Source organism: Mustelus asterias, chromosome 10 (genome assembly GCF_964213995.1).
Source record: "Mustelus asterias chromosome 10, sMusAst1.hap1.1, whole genome shotgun sequence".
Lineage (NCBI taxonomy): Eukaryota > Metazoa > Chordata > Chondrichthyes > Carcharhiniformes > Triakidae > Mustelus > Mustelus asterias.
Window position 1 is genome coordinate 111,653,663 of NC_135810.1, and position 21,190 is coordinate 111,674,852.

At 43.3% G+C, this 21,190-nt stretch overlaps 1 protein-coding gene across 3 annotated transcripts in view; it reads right to left on the minus strand.

Annotated features, from left to right (window-relative positions):
* Positions 1–13,019, minus strand: part of ppp2r3b (protein phosphatase 2, regulatory subunit B'', beta) — a 134,550-nt gene extending 121,531 nt beyond the window's left edge. Inside the window, exons 1-2 of one of the 3 annotated variants that reach the window (XM_078222470.1) lie at positions 12,886–12,983; positions 6,784–7,261 (exon numbers count right to left, since the gene is read on the minus strand). In XM_078222470.1, the coding sequence (XP_078078596.1) occupies positions 6,784–7,152 (369 nt within the window). In that variant the 5' untranslated portion in view covers positions 7,153–7,261; positions 12,886–12,983. Of the gene's footprint in view, positions 1–6,783; positions 7,262–12,885 lie in introns of all 3 variants that reach the window. The other 2 variants (XM_078222471.1, XM_078222472.1) reach the window with 2 other exon arrangements.
* Between the last annotated feature and the right edge of the window lie 8,171 nt (positions 13,020–21,190).

The window sequence follows — 21,190 nt, forward strand, 5'->3', positions numbered from 1 at the left end:
GTAGTTGATCCGTGCCATGACTAATCTGTTGAAGCACTTCAAAATGATGGACATCCCAGCCACAGGGCGATGGTCATTGAGGCAAGCTGCTGGCTTTTCTTTGGTACAGGGATGATGGGCATCTTCTTGACCTCAGATTGGTGTGAGAGGTTAAAGATGTCTGCGAATCCCCGGCCAGTTGGTCCACGCAGGATCTGAGGGACGGATAGCAATAGGATGGGAACAGAGGGATACGGTCCCCGGAAGAGTAGGGGGTTTTAATTCAGTCGAGCAGCATGGTTGGTGCAGGCTTGGAGGGCTAAAGGGTCTGTTCCTGTGCTGTAATTTTCTTTGTTCTTTGAATGCTTGTCTGAGTTAACATTGCTGTGGATTTAGAGTTGCATGCAGGTCAAATCATGTAAAGATGACAGATTTCCTTCCCTAATGGACATTATCAAACCAGATGGGTTTTTATAACAATTGACAATGCTCAGCCTGGCCTCTGAAAGGGAAGCTGCTGGTGTGGTGGCAATGACTCTAGATAAGTAATCCAGTAGCCCAGGTTGAAATCCACCATACCAGCCAGTGAAATTTAAATTAAATTCATCTATTCTGCCTAGGTCCTCCATCTCTTCAATTTGTCTTTCACTGTAAGTTACTCTAACATTCATTGAATGTTGTAGTATTGTTGTCTTTCTTTTAAGAGAAAGGCCCAGCAATGCAGCAAAATGGCGGCTATTAGTTACTAAGTTGGAGATGGTGACTGCGTGTGTTCAAAAACAGTGAAGGGGAAATGAAGAACTGGGAGGCAGTATTGGGTAGGGTAAAGGAAGGGACATATTGCGTAAAGCAAGCAGGCAGGGGGAAAGAAACAGGATCTGGATGGACAAGAAGTCCACGCTTGGAACGCACCTGCACTTTGGACTAATGGTCAAGTTGGTGTTACAACAGATGGTAATTTAGAAAAGCAAATCCAAGAGTTGCTAGGGCTCAAACATTAGAAAATTCAAGGACTTGAGCCTGGAAGACAATGCAAAGATTATGGTTCCAGAGGTGGGGTAGACAAGGAAACCTTGGAGCTGGGGCAGAAAGTACATCTGCCACGAAGACTTGAAAGACAATATTTATGCCAGCAAAACTGGGTTATTATTAATTAAATAGCTCAAAAAAATTGAAAAACGATTTTAAAATTATTCCAATTTACAAGGTCAATTGATTGGCAAATAACAGAGAATTTGTAAAGCAAGGCCTAGTGGAAGGCACGATTAGGATAATTAAATGAATAGCTGACAAGAGCTTGGAGACAGGAGAAAGATTACATCTGAAGCATGTCGCAGCCTGTTTTGTGCTTCATATCCTGCTTCCTCCCAGCAGCTCTTTTGAAGAGTCAGCAAAATTAATAGTCACATTGATAATACGGGTTAATTAAAGAAAGCCAGCATAAATCTAAGGGGAAATCATGTTTAATTAACTTGAGAGTTTTTTGAAAAGGTAACAGAGAAGCTTGATGAGGGCAATGCAGTTGATGCAGCGTACGTAGATTTCCAAATGGAATTTGACACAGTGACCAAAGTTACAGCTCACAGAATAAAAGGGATAGTAGCAACACGGATACGGAATTGACCAAATGATAGAAAGCAGTAGTGGTTAATGAATGATTTTTAGGCTGGAGCAAGGTTTGCAGTGGAGTTTTCCCGGGGTCAACATTGAAATCCTTGTTTCACCTGATATATATTGATTACCTAGAAATTAGTGTACAGGGTGCAATTTCAAAGTTCATGGATGATAAAACTTGAAAACACTGTGAACTCTGAGAAGGATAGTGCAGAACTTCAAAAGGACATTAACAAGTTGGTGAAATAAACAGAACGCTGGAAGATGAAGTACAATGCAGAGACATGTGAAATGATTCATTTCGGTAGGAAGAACATAGAGAGACAGTACAAATTAAAGGGCACAACTTTAGAGGGAGTGAAGGAGCAGAGAGACTGGGTATATATGTGCATATATCATTGAAGGTGACAGGACAGCTTGAAAAAGTGGTTAATAAAGCATCCAGTAACTGAGGCTATATTAATAGGGACATAGGGTACAAGAGCAAGGAGGTTGTGTTGGATTTGTCCAGGCCAATAGTTTGACCTCAGCATTTTGTTCTGGACGGCACACTTTAGGAAGGATGTGAAGGCATTGGAGAGAGAGGAGAAACGATTTACATGAATGGTTTCTGGGATGAGAAGATAGATTGGAGAAGTTAGGACTGTCTCCTTGGAGAAAAGGCTGAGAAGTGATTGGATAAAGGTATTCAAAATCATGAGGAGTCTAGACAGTAGGCTGGGAGAAACTGTTCTCATTGTGAAAGGATCGAAAACGAGAGCAAAAATTTAAAATAACTGCTAAAAATAAAAAGCGATACAAGAAAAAAGTTTGGAACGCCATGCCCGAGTGTGGCGGAGGCAAGTTCAACTGAAGCATTTATTAGAAACAAGGAGCAGGAATTGGCAATTCAGCCCCTCAAGCTTAATATGGCAGATTTCATCTCCGCCTCAATCCCATTCAAAAGGGAATTAGATTTATTTAAAAAGGAAAAGCGTGCAGGGGAGAAGGGGAGAAAATGACACTAAGAATAACCATCATTCAGAGAACCAGTGCAGACAATACGGGTTGTAAGATTTCAGTGGAACATTTTGTTCTGCCTCAATCTATATTTAGGCCAAACTTTACTTTCTCCCTCCACCTTGTTTAGTAAAATGAGATTGCCCCCAGTCTGCCTCATCCCACGCCAGCACCGAGCGACAGGAAAAAAGCTGTGCTGCTTGTTACCCTGATATTGCTCCCTCTTGAGGAAAGAAAGGATAGAAACTTCAATAAGTTTTCAAAAAAACACTTGCCAAAGTGAGAGGGAATGAAATTACTATTGGAATTGCCCAAAAACTCTAAAATCCTCACCATCCCCAGGAAATAATAACAACTGACACCAAAATTAAAGATTACTTAAAAACTGTACTTTTCTACTTCAGTCATGGAGGAAAGTACTGTCAGTTTTTCATGAATGAAAAGGTACAATGTGGAGGAATAATTGCATGGAATGCTTGTGAACAATTAATTGCATGTAATTATGGTCCCATGCCCCCAAAAGCATACAATTCAATTTGTAGGAACACAGGAACAGGAGTAGGCCATTAAGCCCCTCAGGCCTGCTCCACCATTCAATCAGGTCACGGCTGATCAACTTCATTTTCCCACCTTTGCTCCAAATCCCTTGATGCTCTCAGCCTCAGAAAAAAAAATTAACTATGTATGAAAGTATTCCAAGTCAGAGATTTAATATAGCTTGTAACCATTTATTATTTTCTAATGGTAAGTGGTGCAGTTACAAATTTTCTAAATATGTTATGCTTCCACAATTGTTCACTTACATATTACCATTTTAATACATTTGTTTGCCCAAAAGACACAGAGTCTTGAAGGCATAGGACAGGCAACTCGTGAACATGTTCGGGGAAAAAAAAGTTGTGTTTTTTTACTTCATGCTAAAGTGTTTACCTATCACAGCAAGAATACAAAGAGTGAAGAATCACCCGTGTGAGTACTCTGAAAAAACAGGAGTCAAATATTGCAGGAAGTGATTCTGAAGATTGTTCAAAGAACTGTTCCTCCGATCACAGGCCATTTCTCTTCTGCCTTTGGTGTTGCTAGGATTAATAGTGAGCCAATTATTAGCAATTGTGGGAGAGAACCTGTCTCCGATCGGAAGAACAGATTTATTCAGCCAGAGGCCTGAAAATATGGTGCGACAGGAGCAGAGGGTCTGCCAGGGAAGGAGGAAGAGTCAAAGTAGCTGCTGTCCGGGATGGGAAAGGAGCGAGCAACAGGCGGGAGGGTGGGTGCACAGGAGTGAGTGCCAGGTGGGGTGAGGGAGGAGTGAGTGAGTGGCAGGCATGGCAAGAGTGATGGGAAGAGCAAGAGCACCCAGGAGTTACAGTGAGTGAGTGATTGTTGTTTGGAAGGGCATGTGCGAATGAGTGAGTGACTGCACACCAACACAAACATATGCACCCACTCACATATACTGACTCTCTTCCACACTGCTCATTTTTATTACTTTGTTTTAACTTAACAGTTTTTTGCGATGACATTGCTGTATTTTTGCTCAGCAATTGTTTCTTTCCTAAATCCTCAACTTTTCTTTGAAATTCAGTTTGTTGTGCCAAACCATCATGCCCAGTCCATCACGCAAACCAGCCTCCCATTCATTGACTCTGTCCACACTTCCCGCTACCTCGGCAAAGCAGCAAGCGTAATTAAGGACTCCACACACCACAGATATTCTCTCTTCCACCTTCTTCCTTCAGGAAAAAGGTACAAAAGTCTGCAGTCACGTACCAACCGACTCAAGAACAGCTTCTTCCCTGCTGCTGTCAGAATTTTGAATGGACTTACCTTGCACCCTTTTCAGTTTAATAACATCCTTCCTATAGCAGAACGACCAGAATTGTACACAGTATTCCAAATGTGGCCTTACCAATGTCTTGTACAGTTGTAACATAACGTCCCAACTCCTGTACTAAATGCTCTGACTGATGAAGACATGTGTTTAGCAGAGTACAGTTAATGGCATAAAAACAGGAAATGTTGGAAATACTCAGTAGGGTCTCGCAGTATCTGAAACATTGATTGGGATTTTCCAACCCTGTGTCAGGCAGGATGAAAAATTTGGCGAACCAGTAAAAAGTCCATTGACTTTCAGTTGGAATTTCAGGTCCCGCCAAACACCCCGGCCATTAACTCTGCTTCACTCTCCACAGACCTGCTGAAGCTTTCCAGCATTTTCTGTTTTCATTCCAGATTTCCGGCATCCACAGTATTTTGCCTTCAGTTGAGTTAATGGTAGCTTATTTCTTTCTATAGTACCCTCTCCTTCACGAAGACCAAATCTACTTCCGCATCCAAGTCATTGCCTGTCTCCACCTTTTCCACAATGCATCTGCTGCGGAAACCCTCAGCCAGGTCTTTGTCCCCTCTCGTAAAGCCACCTTGGCTGAGACCAGCTAAGTCAGCTGAAACCAAGGATACAATTTGGATACAACCAACTTCCCATCCATTGACCCTGTCTGCCCTTCCCGCTGCCTCGGCAAAGCAGCCAGCATAATTAAGGACCCCATGCACCCCAGACATTCTCTCTTCCACCTTCTTCCTTCGGGAAAAGATACAAAAGTCTGAGGTCACGTACCAACCGACTCAAGAACAGCTTCTTCCCTGCTGCTGTCAGACTTTTGAATGGACCTACCTTGCATGAAGTTGATCTTTCTCTACACCCTAGCTATGACTGTAACACTACATTCTGCACTCTCTCGTTTCCTTCTCTATGAACGGTATGCTTTGTCTGTATAGCGCTCAAGAAACAATACTTTTCATTGTATGTTAATACATGTGACAATAATAAATCAAATCAAAAACCTCATCTTTCCAAAATTTGCTCATCAGCCCACTGAGTGAGAAAAATATGCAAATATGCACCCCACCCCCCCTAAGCAAAGAAGTTGGACAAGCCTGAACTAAAGTAAAAAGGATAAAGGTCCATTAAAAACTCATATTTTGATTTGATTTATTATTGTCACATGTATTAGCATACAGCGAAAAATATTGTTTCTTGCGCGCTCTACAGACAATGCATACTGTTCATAGAGAAGGGAAGGAGAGAGTGCAGAATGTAGTGATACAGTCATAGCTAGGGTGTTAGAATAGAGTTTTAGAAGCATAGAACCAGAGTAAAATATAGAATTAGAGGGCATGCTGAGCACAGCTTGCGAGAAGTTGCCACACTCTGGCACCAACTTGAAATATCGACTGTGGAACGCAAAGATGGTGCAAATGTTTCAGGTGGCATAGATGATAAAGCAGCACAGAATATAAAGTGACAAAAGCTGAGTTTAGGACAGTTGTTAAAAAGAAAGATTCAATAAAAGGTCCAAAGTGTTTGCATCTAAGAAACCTACATAGGGCAATTTATTTGAATTTATACCATATTTGAAAAAATAAATCACACACAGGAACTTCACAGGCTTCACCACATACAAACCAACTTATGCAGCACTCTATCATCCAAATTCAATCCCAAAAAATTAATTATCCTCAGTGATCTCGAATGCATCTCATTCCCCACGTTGGGCGAGGACGAGCAGGTTTGAAACCCAAAATTCGTCTTTGGTCTCAATCTGTTACACTGCAATCTCCTCCAGTTCTACTGCCTTCCTCATGCATTTACTGTTATGATTCTGTATCCATTGTGCTTCCTGTTCTTACCATCATTACACCAAGGAACTCTGAAATTCTCTTCTTAAGTGTCTCCACTGGCCTCTAACTTTCCACCCCAATCTCTGCTGTCCCCTCCCGACCCTACCTTTACGTACACAGACATAGAAGATAGGAGCAGGAACCATTCACTACGATCATGGCTGATCGTCCAATAGCCTAATCTTGTTTTCTCTCCATAACCTTTGATCTCATTCACCCCCAAGTGCTATAGAAGCATAGAAGATAGGACATTGTAAAGCTTTGTAAGTCTTGCTGTAATTGGCTAATTTACAACAGATTTAGGATAAATTGTGGAACTTTTATGGGCTGTACGGTTCAATCACAGATTACAATGCATTTGCCAAATAAGCCATGGGAAAGTTCCTTGTAAAAAATATCATGACAATTTTGTAGGTGTGGTTTCCATCCATCTAAAAATGTATAGCAATATTCAACTATTTTTTAAACAGAAAAATTGGTGTTTCAAGTGAAAAAACATGCAAAACTTACAGCCTTAATCCCCGATGACCTCCTTGTTGCTCGAGTGTTTAATCCATTTCTAGGACTCGAAAATGTGCCAGATGGGAGAGCTGAAGTAAGCTGGGATGGAGGATTTGAACAGAATTTGGAAGTGACTAAAGGGGAAGTCGAGCAACCCAGTATGTTCAACTCGGAGGTGGGATGTTTGTTGTTATTGCTTCCAGTCGGAGGCTGGTCATTTGTTGCATTTCCACTGCCTGTATCAATTGTTTCACCACTCTCTATTCGTTTCAGGTAATCTTTCAGCATGGACTGCGTCGTCGTCTCACTCAACCAGTAGAGGAAGAGCTCGTCAACTTTCATTTTAAGAACAGGCTGCAGAACTGGGGCGGCCGGCATTGTTAATTTGTTCAGGATATATCGAACAACCAAGGTTATTGTAGAAAGCTGCTCCGTGGAAGCTGATGTCCTGTTCTGTCTTCCTCAACTTAACTCAAATAATAAATTCCTGAGCAAAGGAAACAAAAATGTTGTTACAAAAATACTCAGCACCTTTTTGTTGCGGCTCATTTCTTCCCCTGGCGATTCCTGCATTTGATCAGGCAGAAAGACCATTTGCTTTGCAGCCAATGCCAAATTAAACACTTGAACCCGTCAGCAAGTAACTAACAAGGGGAAACTTGAGTGAACTCACCTGATCATTCCTCCTTCTTGTGAAAAGCAAGCCAGAGATTGATATCACAGAACAGTTACAAAACAAGAGGCTATTCAGCAGTCCATGCCAGCTCTCTGCAAGATCAATCTAGCTAGTTCCTATCCCCATAGCCCAGTACTTTATTCTCCTTCAGGTACCTTTCCAATTCCCTTTTGAAAACCATCACCTTTTCAGGCAGTGTATTCCAGATCCTGTAGCACTAGTTGTAGCCAAGACTTGAAATTTGTGATGGGGGAAAGTTCAAGGGCGTGCTACATTATCTACAGCAACCTTAAAGGTTTCAAATTCAACTTTGACCATAGAAACTTGTGAAACCGAATGGAAGAACTTTGATCATGGCACCGGAAAAACAATCAGGAAATAACAACATGTTTATATAACACCTTTAACATAGTAAAGCATCTCAAGAGCACGATTGAACAAAATCCAATACCAAGCCACACTGAGGCAGATAGTCAAAGAGATTGGTTTTAAGGAGTATCCTCAAGGAAGAATGAGAGTTGGAGAGAGAATTCCAAAATTCAGGGCTTAGGCAGTTGAAGTTCTGGACACCAATGGTGCAGCATTTAAAACTCGGGGTGTTCAAGAGGTCAGAATTAGAGGAGCACAGACATCTAGGAGGACTACAAGGCAGGAGGCAAACTTCTTGATCCTGTTCTCATTCAAGGAGAAAATAAAAGAATCATCAACACTACTGTGAAGCAGCAATTGCTGAACGATGCTCAGTTTGGGTTCCACCAGGGTCACTTGCTCCAGATCTCATTACTTCTTGATTCAAACATGCACAAAAAAAGCTGAACTCAACATCTGAAGGGGGAATGGCTGTCCTAGACTTCAAGGCAGCATTTAGTTGAGTGAGTCATCAAGGAGCCCTTGAAAGATTGAAGTCAGTGGGTATCAGAGGGAAACCCCTCCACCCATTAGAGCCATACCTCACACAAAGGAAGATGTTATGTTTTTTGCAATTGCAGGTCTCCAAGGGATCAAGGTAGTGCCCTAGGTCCAACCATTTTCAGCAGTTTCATCAATGACTTTCCATCCATCATTAGGACAGCGACAGGGTTATCTGTCAATGACTGCACAATGTTCAGCACCAATTATTAACTCTTCAATTGGTATTGGATTTTGGATACTGAAGCAATCCATGCACATGTGCAGCAAAGCCTGGACAGCATTCGGGTTGAGGGCGATAGTGGAACATGACATTCACATAGTCACTCAAGTATCAAAAATAACCACCTCCAACAAGAGAGAATCTGACCACCTCCCCTTGACATTCAACAGTATTGCCATCACTGGAACCTTCACCGTCAACACTTTGGAAGTTACAATTGACCAGAAAGTTAATTGGACCAGCCACATAGAGGGTGGTGTCTGGAACAAGCTGCCAGAGGTAGTAGTAGAGGCAGGTACAATTTTGTCTTTTAAAAAGCATTTAGATGGTTACATGGGTAAGATGTGTTATGTGTTGTGTTTATAGAGGGATATGGGCGAAATGCGAGCAAAGTGGGACTAGCTTAGGGGTTTTTAAAAAAAAGGTGGCATGGACAAGTCAGGTCGAAGGGCCTGTTTCCATGCTGTAAACCTCTATGATTCGATACAAATACAGTAAAATTCCAAATGAGTCAAATCCCAGGATTTGCCCACAAATTTGGTGTTAAGTGGAGAGTTGTGATACATGAATGTGTCTTTATATAACATGCCTGCAATAATATGCCGACAAATGCGGTCTTTTAGACTTTTACAACACAAAGAGAGGCCCTTCAGCATACCAATGTCAAATGCCAAGTGACAACACAGTAAATAAAGCAGCAAACGTTTGAAAATATTTTGGCACAATTTCATCACAGCTTACAATAGCCTGACCTCGTAAAAGGCTGGAGCTTTGATTGAAAATGTTGAGAATTAACTACAGATACACTGTAATCTTCCTCTACTTAGCATGCTGTCTTTGGATTTGTGAGATATAGTCTATCATGTTCTCAATGCAGTCAAACATGTAAGGGCGGCACGGTGGCACAGTGATTAGCACTGCTGCCTCTCAGTGCCAGGGACCCAGATTCAATTCCGGCTTCGGGTCACTGTCTGTGTGGAGTTTGCTCATTCTCCCCAAGTCTGTGTGGGTTTCCTCCGGATGCTCTGGTTTCCTCCCACAGTCCAAAATTGTGTGGGTTAAGTTGATTGGCTATGCTAAATTGACCCTAGTGTCAGGGGATTAACAGAGTAAATATGTAGGATTACAGTAATAGGACCTGGGTGGGATTGCGGTCGTGCAGACTCGATGGGCCGAATGGCCACCTTCTGCACTGCAGGGATTCTGTGTCTTTGATGTTTTCGTGCTGCAGCGCGAAATCCCAGAGAACTGCTACGGCTTTCGCACTATCGACTGGGGAAACAGGCGGCGAGCATCCAGTGGATTCTTCAGGGGCATTGGGCTCCTTATTTGAAGAATGTACTCCATCATCTTTCAGTCACGATGTGCAACTGTGGCGTCTGGCACCATATTTTACACCTTCTTCATCATGAACATGATCTCTAGAACAGTTTAATTGTACTCCTGCTTCTCATCAATCAGCAGCTATCATTGTTAGGTTACAGGTTCCTAATCACCCCTGTTGCATTAGAAGGTGCTTGGTCGTGTTGTTGGGAGGCAAACGTAGCAGGTTGAAGCTTTTATGGCCAGTGATGCCTGGGTGCATGAGGCAGTTATTTGTAATGATGACAATCTTCTTTTACTTTCACTGATACATTTTATCCACTTTCCTGAACCATGTTTCAAAAATGCTGGGGTCAACCAGGCGATTTTATTTCGTGGATAGTGTTATAACATTTGTAAAGCAAAGTGGCTTCCTGGACTTTCCTATCACAAGCAGCAGCAGCAGTTTTTCTATGCCATCCATGCTAACGCAGACATAACAATGACATGTTCCTTGCTCTGCTTTCCACCATTATATGTTTCACCTTTAAACATCAAAGAGCGGTCTGGCAAAATAAAGTAAAATGGTCTAGTTTCATCTGGATTAAGAATGTCTTATGGTGTATAGGCATTTAAGATGTGGACGAAACCATTTTGAAGGCAATCATTTATGGCTGCTACCATAACCACTGCACCTGCACCTTGTGAATGTGAGACGTGTTATCAGTAAGCTTGCATATGACATGAAAATTGGTGGTGTGGTTTAATAAATAGCAAGGAGGAAAGCCTTAGATTACTGGACGATATAGATGGGCTGGTCAGGTGAGCAGAACAATGGCAAATGGAATTTAACCCTGAAAAGTGTGAGGTGATGCATTTTGGGAGGATTAACAATACAAGGGATTGCACAATGAATGATAGGATGCTCAGAAGTACAGAGGACCAGTGGGACACTGGGGTGCAAGTCCAAAGATCCCTGAAGACAGCAGGACAGATAGGCAAGGTGGTTAAGAAGATATATGGGCCTTTAGTGGCAGAGGCACAGAATATAAGAGCTGGGGGATTGTAATAGAGCTGTATGTAGAATATTGTGTGCAGCTCTGGTCGTCACACTATAGGAAGAATGTGATTGCACTAGGGAGGGTGAGGAGGAGATTCATCAGGATGTTGCCTGGGCTGGAGTGTTTCAGCTATGAAGAGAGGCTGGCTAGGCTGGTATTATTTTCCTCAGAGCAGAAAAGATTGAGGAGGGACACCTGATTAAGTTGTACAAAACTGTAAGGGACATAGATAGGAAGACCCCTTAGTCGAGGGATCAATAACCAAGGGGCACAGATTTAAGTTGAGGAGACTTAGAAGGATTTGAGAACCTCTTCACCCAGAGGGTGGTGGGAATCTGGAACTCTCTGCTTGACAGGGTGGTAAAGGCAGGAACCTTCACAACATTTAAGAAGCATTTAGGTGAGCACCTGAAACGCAATGGTATACAAGGCTATGGAAAACGTGCTGGAAAATAGGGTTAGAATAGATAGATGTTTGATGGCCAGCGCAGACATGATGGGCCATCATGATGGGCCTCTTTTTGTGCTGTACAACTCAATGACTCCCTCCACCATCAATACACAGTGTGTACCACAGCAATATAAACTGCAGCAACTCAGCAATGTTTCTTTGACGGAACATTCCAAACTCAATCTTACAACCTGGATGAATAAGGGCAGCAGATGCAAGGAAACATCCTTGGAACTATATCGCTGTAGCAGAGCCAAAATCCTGGAACTCCCTCCCAAACAGTGCTGTGGATGTACCAACACAGGTGAACTGCAGCAACTCAAAAAGGAGGCTCAACACATCCTTCTCAAATGGGGATGAGCAACAAGTGCTGACCTTGCCAGTGGCACCCATACCCCATTAAAAAAATAACTACAACTCTTCGGGGTCATGTAAATCTGTGCTTGGAAATCTTGGGAAGAGAATAATGGAAGATTTTTTTTAAATGGTGAGGGGAAGAAAAGGGAAGTTGTGAAAATTGGCCTGTATTGTTTCAGAAAAGAGCAAAATGTCTTAAAAAGTTATTTCTCAGCAAATAAATGATTTGCAGATTAACACTGTCCCAAGTAAGGATCATGCTAAAATGACAAAGTTGTTGCAGAAATCAAGGTGGATACGTCTTTTAAAGCAAAACACATACACTGGCAACGACAATTAAGCAAAAATAAAATTCTGATTTTGTCATATATACATTGCAATTTAAAATAGAGTATAAAGTATCGAACCCAGGTCCCTACTGCCTCACAGCGCCAGGGACCCGAGTTCAATTCCCAGCTTGAGTCTGTGCGGACTCTGCACGTTCTCCTCGTGTCAGCGTGGGTTTTCTCCGGGTGCTCTGGTTTCCTCCCGCAGTCCGAAAGACGTGCTGGTTAAGTGTACCGGCTATGCTAAATTCTCCCTCAGTGTACCCAAACAGGTGGGGGAAATGTGGCGACTAGGGGATTTTCACAGACTTCATTGCAGTGTTAACGTAAGCCTACTTGTGACACCAATAAATAAAAGCAGTGCAGTAAAAACCAGGCAACTTCAACTAATTGAGAAAAAAAAGATTAATAAAGGGAAATGCAGCCAGTTAGCTCTGACCCTGTACAGGGGGAAATGGAGGGGGGGGAGGGAGGGAATGGAGGGGGGGGAGGGAGGGAATGGAGGGGGGGGAGGGAGGGAATGGAGGGGGGGAGGGAGGGAATGGAGGGGGGGGAGGGAGGGAAGGGAGGGGGGGGAGGGAGGGAATGGAGGGGGGGGAGGGAGGGATTGAGGGGGGGGGGAGGGAGGGAATTGAGGGGGGGGGAGGGAGGGAATTGAGGGGGGTGGTTTGGCCTAGCTAGGGGACTGAAGCCTGGCGTTTGGTTGCCATGCCATCCAACCCTGGGCAGCAGGCCATCTGTGGAATCAGGCCCCGGGGAGCTCACACAGCGCTGCGAGCTGCTGCTGCTGCAACCAGGATACCTACCCCGCTGCTGCTGCTGCCGCGCTCCCCTCACTCACTCACTTCCCCCGGCCTGTCAGCTCCTGCTCGCCTCCTCCGCCCCCTCCCAGCGGCAGCGACTCGGACAGCTACACCGCCCGGCCTCTCGCGAGAACAGCGGCCAGGCGCTCCGGTTACCCCGGCAACGGCGCCACGCGAGAGCCACGCCCCCCCTCCGCGGGAGAGCCCCGCCTCCTCTCTCCCGCCAGCGCAGCAGGAGGTGCGACATTAGACATGCTGATGCCACATGGCAAAGCTCCTGTGCCCTCATGGTGCACTCAAGGTTTCCCAAGAGGCGAATTCTCGCAATGAAACTACATCACTTAATTCCCTCCTTCTGCACACCCTCCTCCAAATTTTAATTTGTTTATTAGTGTCACAAGTAGGCTTACATTAACACTGCAATTAAGTTACTGTGAAAACCCCCTAGTCGCCACACTCCCGGCATCTGTTCGGGTACACTGAGGGAGAATTTAGCATGGACGATGCGCCCAACCAGCACATCTTTCAGACTGTGGGAGGAAACCGGAGCACCCGGAGGAAACCCACGCAGACACGGGGAGAATGTGCAGACTACAGACAGACAGTGACCCGAGCTGGGAATGGAACCTGGGGCCCTGGTGCTGTGAGGCAGCAGCGCTAACCACTGTGCCACCGTGCCGCCGAGCGTCTTTCAGGGACCATGCCCTTATAAGAAGATAAAGGCAATATACTGCAATTGCTGGAATCTGAAATAAAAGCAGAAAATGCTAGAAAATCTCAGCAGGTCTGACAGCATTTATGGAGGGAGATTAGAGCCAGCATTTCGAGTCAGGATGACCCTTCATCAAAGCTGTGACCAGCAGCACAGTGGTCAAGCCTGCTCCGCCATTCATTATGATCATGGCTGATTATCAAATTCAATATCCTGATCCACCCTTCCCCCCATATCCTTTGATCCCTTTAGCCCTTTAGAAATATCTAATTTCTTTTTGAATGAGATTTCCTCTCATTCTCCTTAACTCCAGAGACTATATGGCCAATTTACTCAGCCTGTCATCATGGGACATCCCCCTCATCCCAGGGGCCAATTTAATGAACCTTAACAGTATATAATTGCTTAAATGTGAAGACCAAAACTAAACACTGTACTTTAGGTGCAGTTTCAAAAAAAAATGCAAGGTGATTTAACGGAGATGTGCTAGGAAAGTTTTTCACGTGCTGCCAGAGGAGATGGTAGATGCAGGCACATTAGCCACATTCAAGAGATATCTGGATGGATACATGAATAGGGAGGAAACAGAGGGATACAGACCAAGTAAGGGCAGAAGGACTTTTTTTAGTTTAGGCTTGGAGGGTCGAAGGGCCTGTTCCTGTGCTGTTCGTTTCTTTGTTCTTGCTCTTTGTTCTTATTATTAATAAGTAATATGGAAAAACACATTGGATCATTTTCTTCTCCAGGATGATAGGCCCCCACTTCTTCTTGCTGATTTTTGTTTTAATTTCAGATTTGATTTCCATCTTGTGTATTCCGTGAGTTTTTTTTGCCTCCCAAGTTATACACTTGTTAATTTCTGTCTTTCAGTTGTCTTGGTAAATAGATTAGGGCAGCACGGTAGCACAGTGGTTAGCACTGCTGCTTCACAGCAAAAGGGACCCATGTTCGATTCCTGGCTTAGGTCACTGTCTGTATGGGTTTCCTCCGGGTGCTCCGGTTTCCCCCCTCATTCTGAAAGACGTGCTGGTTAGGTGCATTGACCTGAACAGGCGCCGGACTGTGGCGACTCGGGGAATTTCACAGTAACTTCATTGCAGTGTTAATGTAAGCCTTACTTGTGACTAATAAATAAATTTTATTTTAATGTTCATTATATTCTTATCCAATGGTATTCTGCATGGATATAGCTTTGAGTATAAGATCTTTGAAGAACTTTTCTGAATCTAAAGTTGCTGCATGTATTTAGATACAAGTTAGTGCCAGCTGTTTAGAAAGATCACATTACCACTGATATTTGACATTTTTGAATTATTAGAGGACTGCATATTCAAAAGTTAACAGCTGGTCACTCAGAGGTAAATTCCACACTGATATTTTTGGATCCCTGTGTTATAAACAGCATTTTTAGAATGACAAGGATTAAATCTTCAGTGAGTTTATAATTAAATGGTCTTTTTTTGAGTGACCTCAATAGAGCTGTCGTAAAAGTACTTTCAATATCTAACCCCTATATCAGACTGCCACTAAAATTTCCAGATTTGATTTGCCTGTTGTCAGTTTGGCTGTTGCAAGTAGGATTATTAAACGGCTAGAAAGACAAACTGTGAATGTGTATCAAAAGAAATTTCTCTCTTCAAAGAAAGGGCTTCCTGAGAATGCAAAGTCCCTCACGTACACTGCACGCAACACAAGCGTGAATGTACTTGGTTGCTTTTCCAGAAGTAACGCAGATTAAGTAAGAATCTTGTACCAGTAAGGTTTCCATAACAAGATTGCAAACTTCCCCATGGATCTTTCACATGAGTGAAACGCTCCAAGTAACATTCCGGACAATTGGGAATTACAGTGATGGCTTCATTAGATGCAAAATTAAAAGTATATAAATCCATGAATCACTGTGATTGAAAACTTTTGTTGTTTTTGTGGCACAACAATGACCAGGTATAGAATTGAGCTGCACAGTTTAACAAGATTTTGATTTTGATTTGATTTGATTTATTATTGTCACATGTATTAACATACAGTGAAAAGTATTGTTTCTTGCGCGCTATACAGACAAAACATACCGTTCATAGAGAAGGAAACGAGAGAGCGCAGAATGTAGTGTTACAGTCGTACCTAGGGTGTAGAGAAAGATCAACTTCATGCAAGGTAAGTCCATTCAAATGTCTGACAGCAGCAGGGAAGAAGCTGTTCTCGAGTCGGTGGGTGACCTCAGACTTTTGTATCTTTTTCCCGAAGGAAGAAGGTGGAAGAGAGAATGTCCGGGGTGCGTGGGGTCCTTAATTATGCTGGCTGCTTTGCCGAGGCAGCGAGAAGGGCAGACAGAGTCAATGGATGGGAAGTTGGTTGTATCCAAATTGTATCCTTGGTTTCAGCTGACTTAGCTGGTCTCAGCCAAGGTGGCTTTACGAGAGGGGACAAAGACTTGGCTGAGGGTTTCCGCAGCAGATACACTGTGGAAAAGGTGGAGACAGGCAACGACTTGGATGCGGAAGTAGATTTGGTCTTCGTGAAGGAGAGGGTACCATAGAAAGAAATAAGCTACCATTAACTCAACTGAAGGCAAAATACTGTGGATGCCGGAAATCTGGAATGAAAACAGAAAATGCTGGAGAGCTTCAGCAGGTCTGTGGAGAGTGAAGCAGAGTTAATGGCCGGGGTGTTTGGCGGGACCTGAAATTCCAACTGAAAGTCAATGGACTTTTTACTGGTTCGCCAAATTTTTCATCCTGCCTGCGACACAGGGTTGGAAAATCCCAATCAATGTTTCAGATACTGCGAGACCCTACTGAGTATTTCCAACATTTCCTGTTTTTATGCCATTAACTGTACTCTGCTAAACACATGTCTTCATCAGTCAGAGCATTTAGTACAGGAGTTGGGACGTTATGTTACAACTGTACAAGACATTGGTAAGGCCACATTTGGAATACTGTGTACAATTCTGGTCGTTCTGCTGTAGGAAGGATGTTATTAAACTGAAAAGGGTGCAAAAAAGATTTACAAGGATGTTACCAGGACTGGAAGGTTTGAATTATAAGGAGAGGCTGGATAGACTGGGAGTTTTTTCCCTGGAGTATAGGAGAATGAGGGGCGGAGACCTTATCAAGGTTTATACAATCACGAGGGGCATAGATAAGGTGAAAAGCCAAGGTCTTTCCCCCGGAGTAGGGGAGTCCAAAATTAGAGGGCATAGATTTAAGGTGAGAGGGGAAAGATTTAAGAAGGACCTGAGGGGCAACATTTTCACAGAGAGGGTGATGTGTATGTGGAATGAGCTGCAAGAGAAGGTGGTAGAGGTGGGTACAATTGCAGCATTTAAAATACATTTATTTGGACAGGTATAAAGGTGTGAAAGGTTTAGAGGGATGTGGGCCAAACACAGGCAAATGGGACTATTTCAGTTCAGGAAACCTGGTCTGCATGGACGAGTTGGGCTGAAGGGCCTGTTTCCGTGCTCTATATCTCTATGACTCTAATTGTCTGAATAATACCCATTATATGAAGAATCTATCTTTGAAGCAGAAAGAAAAAACATCTGTGAAGAATTAGCAATCAAGATCAATTAACTCAATTAGCCAACAGACTAGGTCAATCAAGTAATTTCCCTACATGGTCTTTCGTCATCACTCTTCATCCAAGTTAGTACATGCAGTTCTGGTGTAACTTGACAAAGACTTAAATATGCACACACAACATAATCACTAATATGATCCACAAAATCAGTAATTTCTTTACAGGACTGACTGCAAGACTAATTTCTGGTACAAGTTTATCCTCCACTAGGTGTCAACTGGCTAAGTCGATAGCCCCAAAGGTAGGGGAGTCTAAAACTAGAGGGCATAGGTTTAAGGTGAGAGATGAGAGATACAAAAGTGTCCAGAGGGGCAATTTTTTCACACAGAGGGTGGTGAGTGTCTGGAACAAGCTGCCAGAGGTAGTAGTAGAGGCGGGTACAATTTTATCTTTTAAAAAGCATTCAGATAGTTACATGGGTACGATGGGTATAGAGGGATATGGGCCAAATGCAGGCAATTGGGATTAGCTTAGGGGTTTTTAAAAAAAAGGCCAGCATGGACAAGTTGGGCAGAAGGGCCTGTTTCCATGCTGTAAACCTCTATGACTCTACACTCTGAGAACCATAGAATCCCTACAGCACAGAAAGAAGCCATTCGGCCCATCGAGTCTGCACCTACTCTCTGAAATAGCACATTCCCCAGGCTCACCACCCCCCCCCCCCCCCCCCCCGCCCCCCCACTCCAACCGCTCCATCTCCATAACCCTGCACATTTACCACGGCCAATCCACCTAACCTACATATCTTTGGACACTATGGAGCAATTTAGCATGGCCAATCCATCTAATTGGAGCACCTAGAAGAAACCCACACACTCACGGGTGAGTGCGCAAACTCCACACAGTCACCCAAAGCTGGCGCTGTGATGCAGCAGTGTTTGTCTCTGAGTCAAAAGATTGTGGGTCCAGAATCAACTCCAGCGACTTGAGCATCAATTGGGGAAATATTAGACTGTTGAATGAAACTAAGGGACTCATCTCCCCTTTCAGGTGGACGTCATTGATCCCCTCCCCCTGTTTTGAAGCAGAACAGGGGATTCATGGGGAGGTGGTTGCATAGTGGTATTGTCGTTGGACTAGTAACCCAGGACCCAGGATGATGCTCTGGGGATCAGTGTTTGAATCCCATGGCAGATGGTGAAATTTGAATTGAATAAAAAATCTGGAATTAAAAGTCTAATGATGACTATTTTTGATTATTGTAAGTATCCATCTGGTTAACTAATGTCCTTTGGGGAAGGAAAATCTGCCGTCCTTACTTGCTCTGGCCTACATATGACTCCAGATCCACAGCAATGTGATTGATTCTTAACTACCCTCAGGGATGGGTAATAAACGCTGGCCCAGCCAGTGATGCCCACATCCCAAAAAAAGAATTAAAAAACTTCCATTACATCTGGCCGATCCTCAGCCACAGCTTTGGTGAGGGATGACCTGGATAACCATGGATAACCAATTTTCTATGGTGGATGAGGAGGGTAGAAAGACTTTCTCTGTGTGCTATATGTAAGAAAATCATAAACCCAGTGGTAAAAAAAATCAGATATAATAAAACAGCAGAACTATTCATTGGCATACTTAGAACCGGGGTGGCACGGTGGCACAATGGTTAGCACTGCTGCCTCACAGCACCAGGGACCCGGGTTCAATTCTGGCCTCAGGTCACTGTCTGTGTGGAGTCTGAACATTCTCCCCATGTCTGAGTGGGTTTCCTCCGGGTGCTCCGGTTTCCTCCCACAATCTGAAAAATCCGGGTGCACAGGTTTCCTCCCACAATCCAACTAGGTGATTTTCACAGTAACTTCATTGCAGTGTTAATATAAGCCTTACTTGTAACTAATAAATAAACTTACTTATCCCAGTCCTGAAATTACATGTATGCAAAATGATTGGGATGCCCTATTTTTCGAGTGAAACAGACTACACAAAGAATAAATTGCAATTTAGGAAACAATACTTGTTCCCAACTTGTTGAAGGATCCCACTTGGACCACCAACTCTTCTACCCCTCTGTGTACTTCCAATCTTTCCTTTTATTGATCATAGTGCCGGTATTTACAGATTTTCTTTTTACTTGAATAGTGAGATCCTACTTTTATTTTAGTTGGTTGAGAAGGACTTTAGGACTTTATGGCCTGAGAATGCAGAAGATGCTATATAAATGCACACTATTTCTAATTTCTAAGTGAAGTAAAGTAAAGTAAAGTTTATTTATTAGTGTCACAAGTAGGCTTACATTAAACACTGCAATGAAGTTACTGTGAAAATCCCCTAGTCACCACACTCTGGTGCCTGTTCGAGTACACTGAGGGAGAATTTAGTTTGGCCAATCCACCTAACCAGCACGTATTTGGCGTAACTATGGTCATCCATTACAGGTAATATACCTCAAGACAGAATGTTCTGCCGTTTCGACCTGCTATGCCAAATAGTTTATTTGAACACTATATGACTTTCAGGCAGAGTCACAATTTCAGATTATGAAACAAACACGCTAACATTTCCTTGCTAGTTTCCCTTCTGCTGTTATTTTATTTTGTTTGTTGATTCTCTATGTCCTCCAGCCCATTCTGCCATTCAGTGAGAGCCATGGTTGATGGTCTATGACCTGACTCCATCTACCTGTCTCTTAGCTGGGCTCCTGATTAACTTCAGTTAACAAAAATCTCTCAAACTCAGCATTTAAAAATAACAGTGCATCTAGCACTAAACTGCTATTTACAGAAAGTTGGTTGACATTTTAGGAGAGAAAGTACTGTTAAAGCAAGCTTCATGAGGTGCTATAATGAAACCACATGCATCATAATGGAAGGGTTTGTTGGTAGGTTCAGTGACAAGGGAGCTGATTGAGCAATCTGCTCTGTCCTGAAGGGTGTCACGTTTCTTAAGTGTTGTTACAGGAGTGGTGAGTATTCCATCATATTTCTAACTTGAGCCTTGTCCTGTTTGTGTTTCAAATCCTGCATTGCCAGCTACCCCACAGTAACCTTTGATTCCCTCACCTAACAAGAATCTACCTATCTCCACCTTAAAGATAGTGAATGATCTATTGAAACTGGAAAGGGTGCAAAAAAGATTTACAAGGATGTTATCAGGACTAGAAGGTTTGAATTATAAGGAGAGGCTGGATAGGTTGGGACTTTTTTCCCTGGAGCGTAGGAGGCTGAGGGGTGACCTTAGAGAGTTTTATAAAATCGTGTGGGGCATAGATAAGGTGAAAAGCTAAGGTCCTTTTCCCAGGGTAGGGGAGTCCAAAATGAGAGGGCACAGGTTTAAGGTGAGAGGGGGAAGATTTAAAAGGGACCTGAGGGGCAACATTTTCACACAGAGGGTGGTGTGTATATGGAATGAGCTGCCAGAGGAGCTGGTAGAGGCGGGTGCAATTACAACATTTAAAATACATTTGGACAGGTAGATGGATGGGAAAGATTTAGAGGGATTTGGGACGAACACAGGCAAATGGGGCTAGTTTAGTTTAGGAAACCTTGTCGGCATGGACGAGTTGGGCTGAGGGGCCTGTTTCCGTGCTGGACATCTCTATGACTCTATGACTCTTGCAGATATATCTAGACTTACCAGACAACCTCTCAGAAGCTGAAACAAAAACAGAAAATGCTGGAAAATCTCAACAAGTCTGACAGCATCTGTGGAGAGAGGATGGAACCAACGTTTCAAGTCTGGATGACCCTTTGTCAGAGCTCTCAGAGAGAAGAGCAGTACTTCCTCAGGGAAGAGGCATTCCTGGATGAGAAGTGGCAGTGAGTTAAACAGTACGATAAAAGCAAAATACTGGGGAGGCTGGAAATCTGAAACAAAAACAGAAAAATGCTGGAAAATCTCAGCAGGTCTGACAGTATCTGTGAAGAGAGAAACAAAGTCAACGTTTTGAGTCTGGATGACCCTTTGTCAGTGCTGAAGTGGGTTAGTTCACCGGTGTTACATTTTTATAGCATTAAGTACAATTTAGAGGATAAAAACGAGATAGAAAGAACACTTTCCCTTTAGTAGAGGCGT